Source organism: Pteropus alecto, unplaced genomic scaffold (assembly GCF_000325575.1).
Source record: "Pteropus alecto unplaced genomic scaffold, ASM32557v1 scaffold90, whole genome shotgun sequence".
In the NCBI taxonomy this organism is placed as follows: Eukaryota; Metazoa; Chordata; class Mammalia; order Chiroptera; family Pteropodidae; genus Pteropus; species Pteropus alecto.
Genome location: NW_006429894.1, coordinates 2,028,942 through 2,037,593, shown reverse-complemented (window position 1 = coordinate 2,037,593; position 8,652 = coordinate 2,028,942). Strand labels below are relative to the sequence as shown.

At 57.0% G+C, this 8,652-nt stretch overlaps 1 protein-coding gene across 1 annotated transcript in view; it reads left to right on the top strand.

Annotated features, from left to right (window-relative positions):
- The window catches only part of CRB1 (crumbs 1, cell polarity complex component), an 87,999-nt gene extending 79,605 nt beyond the window's left edge, over positions 1 to 8,394 (top strand). Inside the window, exon 14 of the mRNA XM_006904455.2 lies at positions 8,179 to 8,394. Within this exon, the coding sequence (XP_006904517.2) occupies positions 8,179 to 8,394 (216 nt within the window). The remainder of the gene's footprint in view (positions 1 to 8,178) is intronic.
- The last annotated feature ends 258 nt before the right edge of the window (positions 8,395 to 8,652 follow it).

Genomic DNA, 8,652 nt, shown 5'->3' with positions numbered 1-8,652 from the left:
GCTGTTGGACTTTATTTTTGGGAAGGAGTGTTTCGCATCCTTCAGTATTCATGTAAACGTACCCTTCCGTCTGGCCGTGTCTTTGGGCATTTAGGCGGACCATTAACAAAGTCACACACAAGGTGTTTGTTTTGGATTTTTTAATCCTGCCAACTTTAAAGTCTACAGACTTTGACCAGATGGTTTTTGGATATGAAAACCTGACTTTGGAAAGACCCATTCGGTTCTCAAGTGAAATGCTGGTCTAACAGAGCATCACAAGGCGAAGGCGTCTGTGTTGGCTGGTTGTCGCGTGCCTTGGGGTTTTAACTTGCTACCAGCTCACAGGTTTTAGGGATGTCATCGCAGATCCGACCAGCCTCAGCTTCGCGGGGTCCTTCTCTGTGGAGACGTGCCAAGTCTCAAACTATTTTGAAGACAGAAGGCTGGGCTGGGAAAGGATTCCCATTAACGCACGTTATGCATCTTTCATCTTCCACTGGGCAACTTTGAAACAAGTCTGATAATTTGATACAAACTGACAGTAACAACAGAAATAGCTACTTCTGGGATTATTGGAGAGAAGGTGCCGGGAAGAGACATTCATCAATGGAATGCTGGAAGAAAGGGTTATTATGTCTCTGTTTGCTTTTTAAAATAAGAATCGAGTAAATGGCACAATAGATTCTATAAACAAGGACTTCGGTGACAAGCCGACAGACTTAAAGTGATGTGTTTTACGTGCGGGCTGGACAGCACACTTCATCACCTATACGTGGGGAAGCCAACTTGAGACTGGTCAATACAATAGAACCTCTGGGCACAGCCGATGGCACATGTCTGCTGGGTCACGGCTGGAGCTGGCACGGCTGTCATCTGGGCGATGGCGGACGTTAAACTTCTACCTGATTAATAAACACACATGCACGTGTGTCAGAGGGACGATGCTGTGGCTACACGCTCGGGTAATTCAATGCAGGTCCGAGGTGGACGGGGAACAGGTTGCTGGAGAGCTGGATTTACTGCCGACTCACAACTGTTGAAAATTAAGCTGCATGTGCTGCGGGGTGGGGTTGCGGGGGCATCTCATTACGGGAGGCTGTTTTTTTCCCGGGGCTGGAATCTCTGCCGAGTTACTGAGGGACTTATTTGAATGCAGGCTTGGACCAAATAATTTTCTGATAAGTTGGCCATAAATCCTCAGGAAAATAAGCTCGGTGTTCTCAGCATATCTATTGGCTTTTGATCATTTTTATGGCTTTCCTTTTGCTGGTCAAATTATCCCGATATGCTCCTAAGGCTATTCTGACATGGATTAAGTCCACGCAAACCAAGGGACCTTCATTACTTTGCAACTGGTTTTGATTTGGGGGCGATAAATACAATGACGTGAATGAGGTCGCGTTTGCCAAAGGGACATGTGATAAGCCATGAGGGTGTCAGCGATTCGGGCCTCTTTTTTTCTGCATAACGTGAGAATAAATTAATAACAGCTTTGACCCACTGCAGAAAGAAATTCGAGTGCAGAAAGAGCCAGGACATGGCACGGCATTTAGGTCAAGAAAGGTGACGGGTGCCAGTAGATCACGAGAGTCCAGGCACAGCCACTGTGTGCCTGGCACTGGCCGGTATAGCGTAGGGGCCGAACGTACGAGGAAACTAACGTAAGATGTGACCCGTGAATAAATATCTCAGCGTCTAGTAGGGGGACAGGGCCGTCAATGGGGACGAGATTTACAGGGTAATAAAAGTACAGAGAGAGTGATCAGCAAGGTCTGGGACAGCAGAAGGAGCCAGGTCTGCAAATTCGGGGTTTAGAGGAAATATTGTCATTAGAATCGTCATTTTAAAAAAACATTACTTTCCAACTTTTTTTGAAAAAAAATTTTAAACTAAAGAAAGTCAGAAAAAAAATAGGACAATGAACACACAGATACCCTTCCCCTAGATTCACCGATTTTTAAAAACATTTTGCTGTCTTGTTTCTCTCTCTCTCTCTCTCTATACATATAGATATACATATATATATATATGCATATATATATATATACACACACATACACACACACACACAATTTTTGCTGTATCTTTAGGAAGTAGGTTGTAGACATTATAATACTTTACCTCAAATATTTCGGTATCTCCGAGGAAAAAGGACATCCTTCTGAAACACGATATTAGTATCAGGAAACTGATCATCTCACTGACCCTCCATGTTCAACTGTCTCTAATCATCGTAATAACATCCTTTATCGATGTTTTTGAACCAGGATACCAGCCATTGCATTTAGCTGTTAGTATTCGTGGGACCTTAGTATCATTGAATCTCAAAAGTCACCCTGCCTTTTGAACCCTTTCCTGGAAATTCTCTTGCTTTTGGAATCATGTTTAAAATCAATCGACCTCTTTGTCGGTCACCATGGCAGAGACGAGGTATAAAGACATTCAAACCCTTTCGTGTCCTACAAAACCCAGGTTTGCAGAGGACACTGGGCCTAGAAGTAGAAAGGGAGCTAACGGGGGAAGCCGACGTGTGGCTGATAACGGTGTGGGTCATGAGGACGCGGAAAGGGCACGCAGCGTCCGCCCCAGACTCGCTCCGGTGATGCCACGCCCACCTCGCCCGGCTTCCCAACCTGGCCCCTCGGCGGGCTCCACGCCCAGGCCGGGGAAACGCTTTCCTGACGGGTGAGCTGCTTCTCCCCATCCTACGTCTCCGCGTGTGGCTCTGAGCACAGTCCCCTCCGGAAAGTCCCCAGGCCGGCGGGAGGTGCCCCTGACCCACAGCCGCGGTGTCCTCCTGCCCGCCCCTGCCTCCCGGGGTCGCCCGCCGCCCCGTCCTCCGGGCAAAGTCAGGGTGGCATCGAACCCGCCTCCTTCCCGCTTCCTCCCGTCCACACTGACCTCTCACCCAACACCTCTCTCACGAAAGCTGTGGCGATTCCTGCGGCCACCCCAGCCCCAGGCGGCGCCACTAAAATGTGGCTTTTGTGCTAGACAATGACTGTGCCTTGGAGTCCGTCCGTCCAAGGCCCCAAAATGCCGCCTGAAACTTCGAAGACCTTCAGTAAAAGTGTGTTGACTGAACGAACAAATGCACGAACACACGACTGGGTGTTTCGCCACCACAAACGATCCGGGGTACAGAGGGTCTTCTTCTGGAAAAGCCTTGTGAGTGCATTTGACAGAGCAACGCGGTGCGCTACGCTGTGGGAGCCACACTCCGTCTCCCCGGAAAGTTCCAGAGACGACAGACACTCTTGCCGCACAGTCTGGCGGGAGGGGTCGCAGGTGGCCGAGCCCTGCGCCTGGCTGCGTCCGCTCGGGGACGTCCGTGGGGAGGCTTCGCAGAGCGCGGACGAAGTTAGGGGGAGACGTGGGACCGATCGCACGGCCCGTGTCCACGTGGAGACGTGGCGCTGGCGGGGGCAGGTGACCCCGTGTGGGGAGGGGACGCAGAGCTGCTTTGCTGGAGGGCGGGGCGCTAGCTGGCCTGTGACCCACCGTGAGCACCAGCGGAGGGCTTCGACCGCCACCTCGGCAAAGCCAGCTGTGCGTGGCCGGGTCTGACGCCCTTGGTCCCCCTGGGCATCCGAGCCAGGTGAGCGAGGCCGTTTTTCTTCCGAAGGGCTGGGTGGGTGGCGTCGACTCCTGGGGATGCTTTGGCACCCCGAGCGAACAACGGGGAGCGTCTTCGCCCGGGCCGTGACCGTGGGAACGCAGAAGAGAGAAATCGGGGCCGGACGCGGGGGCCGCGGCTGTGACCGCAGCTGCGTGCGGGGTGACGATGAGCCAGGAGCGTCAGGAGCGACGGACCAGGACGGGAGCCGCTCGCGGTGCCGGCGGTTCCCACGCTCCGGGTCTTCCGTCGGCAGCGGCTGTTTTCCGGGGTGACGAAGAGACGGGAGGAGACGGGCGGGGAGCGTGGCCGCCCCCCAGCTCTTCGGAGACCCCCGTGGCCGAGAGAACGTCTCTCGTGTCGGAAACAGTGGCGGCTGCTGCCTTTTTTCCAATCATCGCTAGCAGCTCCTGATTGTGTCACCTGACGACGTTCCCTGCGGGCTCTAAGGGACAGAAAAGAGTCAAAACAGCTCGTGTGCAGCTAGTTTCACAGAGAGCAACGAGCCCTGACCGTCTTGGCGCCCGCGCGGCTGCTCGGCCACGTGGCCCCTCCCCTGTCCACCTTTCCTCCCAGCGTCCCCTTCGAGGTGGCACCCGCCTTCCGCGGCGCCAGGGAGCAGGCTGCTGAGCCCGCGTCACGCTCCCGCTGAGGTTTGCGCTCGAGAAGGGCTGCGTGGAGCTTGCTGGACGAGCCTTCCGTCCGGTGGCAGTCCACGCACTGCTCTGGGGACCGTGGCTGTCCCGAGTGCCAGGGAGACAGCCCGGCGGGGACACCTGACGGAGCGTCCATCACACCGGGGAGACGCCATGCACCAGGCAGATGTCACGCTGTGCTATGTGCTGGAGAGGATCAAGCCGATCGCGACGGAGGAGGGTGCTTGGGAAAGGCCCCTGAGAAGGCGACAGGAAGCGCTCGGGCCTCCCTGGTCAAGCTGTTAGGAGAATTAAGACAGTTTCGGAGTCCGACGTCCGGTCAGCCCCTGACCCAGGGTCGACAGAAATGGTGGCGACGCCCTCTGAACAGTCAATTTACAAAAACATAACGAAAGCTCGGGTTTGGGCTTCTGGGGTCGGGTTCTTGGATGAGATAGAGAGCGCTCATTTTTAGTCATAAGGACTTTTCCAAGGAAAACTATTGTGTCCTCTGCATGGCACCTGATTAAGGAGAGAAAAATATGAAAACAGCGTCTCCAGACTTTGCGCCGTGTCCGGATTCCTGCGTAAGCCCGGTGTGGGGGCGGAGAGTGGCTGGGAGACTTCGGGGGACACGTGGCCCCAAGGCCGGGCGGCCACCCTGCACCCGAGCCTCGAGCTGGCACAGGGCGCGTGTCAGGCCATTACCGTCGAGTGCAGGGAGGACCGTGTCCTGCCGTGACTGACCGTCGCAGAGGCGGGCCCGCAGGAGGACACGCGCTTGGGCCGGTGTCGAAGGGACCGGTGGGTCCACCGAGCTGGAGCCATGAAGACGCAGCCTCAGGCCCATCCGCTTTCCCATCCGGCCCCCCGCGTCCACCCCGCTGCCCACAGCGAGGTGCCTGCCTCTTCGGGGGCTGCCACGGACGCCGTACCGACCTGCCCCATCTCAGGCCGGTCCTCCCGGCCTTGGGCCATTGCGAGGGGCCGTAACGCCTCGGTGAGAGTTAACGAGAAAGAGCCTGTAACACTCCTTTATCACAGTGTCCTGTCCCCAGCAGGCCTGACGAGGCCTGCGTGCCTTCTGGGAGAAGCAGAGCCGCGGACGAGGACGTGGGGACGTGGGGACATGGGACAGAGCCAGCGGGCGGTTCGATGCCCCCGCCCCGTTCCTGCCCCTGCTGCTCTGCGGGAGGACGTGGGCCTGTGGTGTCCACCGGTTCTTCATGCTGACTCGTTAAAAAGACCACGCGGCCGAGTGGCCCCACAGCACGCCGGGACACCACCCACGTCCTCGCTGTCAGCTCCTCGGGACCCCGTCTCCCCCTGAGCACTGCAAAGCGGACGCTGTATTTATGGTTGGAAATTGGCTGCTGGAGCAATATTCATTTTAAAAACAGAGTTCTGGCACGTATTCAGGATTACCATGGAAACAGCTGTTTCTAGCAATTCCTTAATAAGATAGTTCAAGGTCTCAGGTCCGTGTGGGAGGCTTTCACCATCCACCGAATCGAAGACTTGCTTGTGACAACGGTGAAGTCGTAAAAACTCCTCTCCTCCGTCTGAAATGTGGACTATGCCTCTCGCTCGCTCCCTGTTTTAATTCGCTCTAGATAGACAGATAGAAGATCAATATGAGACCAGTTTTTAAAAACCACATCTTTACTTTTTCTATCGACTGTTAATTCTCATAATAGTACATAACGATCTTACTTAGCTACTCGTGTAAAACCAAACACACACACACACACTTGCGAGACTCACACCCTGAAGATGGGACGGAGCCCACAGTCGACTGGCACATCGAACCTTCCAACTTCCCGTCTCGAACTCCGCACGGATCCTCCGTAACGGAAAACACCGGGTTCTGCGGAGCGTCTGGAGTCACCAGCTGCAGCCCAGTGCTCCTGGGAGGCACTTTTAGCCCCACACGGCGCTGTTTTGAACCACAGACACTTCCTCGCACCTTATGAGAACCAGCGTGTGGGATTGGGGGACCTGGAGGTGCAGCCAGGCCTTGGGCAGCCCCCTCCAAGTCAGCGCTTCGGTCACGTTCAAAGGAATCCTGCGGGCCTCCTCCAGGGCTGCTCGGTGCTTCCACGTCCCCCGCGCGCTGTCGCTGGCCCTCGACACAGTGACACGCAGATCCCGATGCCGAGGACAGAAACGATTTCGCCTTTTTCTTCCTTTTCAGACAAGCCAGCTCACTGCGTGTTTTCACGGTTGAGGAGCCACTGGGCATCAGTCAGTCGGCGAGGGGACGGCGGGTGCCGACGGCCCAGGTCACCAGCCTCCTGCCAGCTCCGAGGGTGACGGGGGCTGTGCCTCGCGGGGCCACGCTCGGCTCTGAGTGCCGACAGGGCGCGAGGGTGGGTCGTGGGCGGCGGGACCAGGGAGGTCAGCCAGGGCCGGTCATCTGGCAGCGGGGAGCAGGGGACCGAGTCGTCCCAGTGCCTACGAGCCACGAGCAGCTCTGTGCGCGCCCGCGTGCCTCGACCCTCGCAGTGCCTCTGGGGTACAGGACGTGTCACCCCGTCACAGCGCTTCTGGGGTACAGGAAACGTACCCTGCGCACAGCGCCCAGTGGCAGATCCGCGTTCAGATCCACTTGTCTGTTCAGCAGCCGCACGCTCTCAGGTGACAAGGTGCCCGGCGAGATTCGACGGCCTCGCCTCAGAGCGGCAGAGTTGGCCTGGCCTTGGGTCGCACACAGGCCACGGCCAGCTGGCCTTCCAGAATGCATCGTCTCTGGGGAAACACAGTGAAATGCCTGATGTTTCGTTCTGTGGATACGGGGTTCGAAGTGACTCCAGTTCCATCGCGTACACACGTGCGTGTAAAAAAGGTGTTAACAATACGGATTACAGCACAAGCCGTTTAGAAAATGATAATTTTACATGACACTTTTCATTAATGTGGGGCACATCTGATCAGAACAGGTTATTCAGAAGGGCAGGGTTGGGAGCACCCACCACACAAACAGGTCCGAGCTTCGAGCCACGCTGCTTTGCAGGACGGTCCCGCACCCAGAGGCCCCGCCAGGCACTGGGTCACAGCAGTTTTCATCATCGAAAGGTCTCTTCCAGGGCTGTGTATTTTCAGCCCAGCTGAAGAAAAGCAGAGCAGAAAAAGGCCTTTGAGCGGTGGGAATTCAAAGCAAAGGGCCCTCCAGGGGGGGTTCAAATGCCCGCTCCCCGCTCTGCGCCGAGGCTCCGCGCCGGGGCCCGCTGGCGGCCGGCAGGGGACGTGCCCCGCGAACCGCTCCGTCGGAAGCTCGTGGCGGCGATGTTCGGCTTGTTCGGCTTGTCGGCTGGCTCCCTTGGTCGTACGGCGAGATATTGAGGGAGCCCTCGTTTCTCTGCGATAAGTAAACAGAACCGGAGAGAACGGCACGTGGCACATTCGTGGGACTCACACGTCTGCGTGGGGAACCAACTTCGGGCCGCGCTTTGCGCCCTGAGCATTCTCTGTTTCGTGGCTCCATCCTTGGAATCAGGGCTTCCGGCCTTGAGGCAAGAAAGAGCTTGAGAGGCATCTCTACAGACGCAGAACCGTTTTATAAAGCTACGTGTGGGTCTGTCTCCCGCCCTCGATGTCACACGGTCTCCGCCCCCGAGGCTCCGACACAGTAAACGCGCCGGGTGATTCATGCTACAGTGTCCGACACGCTGGGCAGTCCTTTCTCGTGGTCTGGGCGTGAGCAAGTCCGACCCCCTCCCCTGAGTGTCGGTCCAGCGCTGAGTGTGCCGGCACCGGCTCCCGTCCCGCGTAGCCCCGTGCTCCCGCACCTGTCCCCTCCCCCATGCTCCTTCCTGCACCTGTCCCGTCCCCCGTGCTCCCGCACCTGTCCCGCCCCCCGTGCTCCCGCACCTGTCCCCTCCCCCGCGCTCCCGCACCTGTCCCTGGGCTCTGCCGCTCACGCCACCATTGATTTGATCTTTCCAGCCAGCAGCAGGCTTGATCGTGGACGTCCTCACCGCCGTCGGCTCAGTGACGGTAGCCTTGCTGGCGGTCGTCTCTCTGGCAGTTGCTGTGGCTGTTGTCGCTTCCAGCAAAAGGGCCACTCAGGGAACCTACAGCCCGAGCCGTCAGGAAAAGGAGGGATCTCGCATGGAGATGTGGAGCCTGGTGCCGCCGCCTGCCCCAGAGAGGCTGGTCTGAGAGCGTCCTGTCTCTCCAAGGGCGAGACCCGCGCCCCGAACACGACTGGAATCACGCCGGAGCCACGGGAAGGACTCCGGGGACCACCTTGAAGACCTGCATCGTGGTTCAACCTGACGCCATCGTCTGGTCGCATCTGATCAGCAAGTGCCACTAATTTCAGCCTCACCATTAGCAAAAATATTCTCCAGAGGACTCTCCTCCGGGAAGAGCTCCAGTGCCTGTCATTTATACTCTGCTTTTTGCAACCCAGGGACA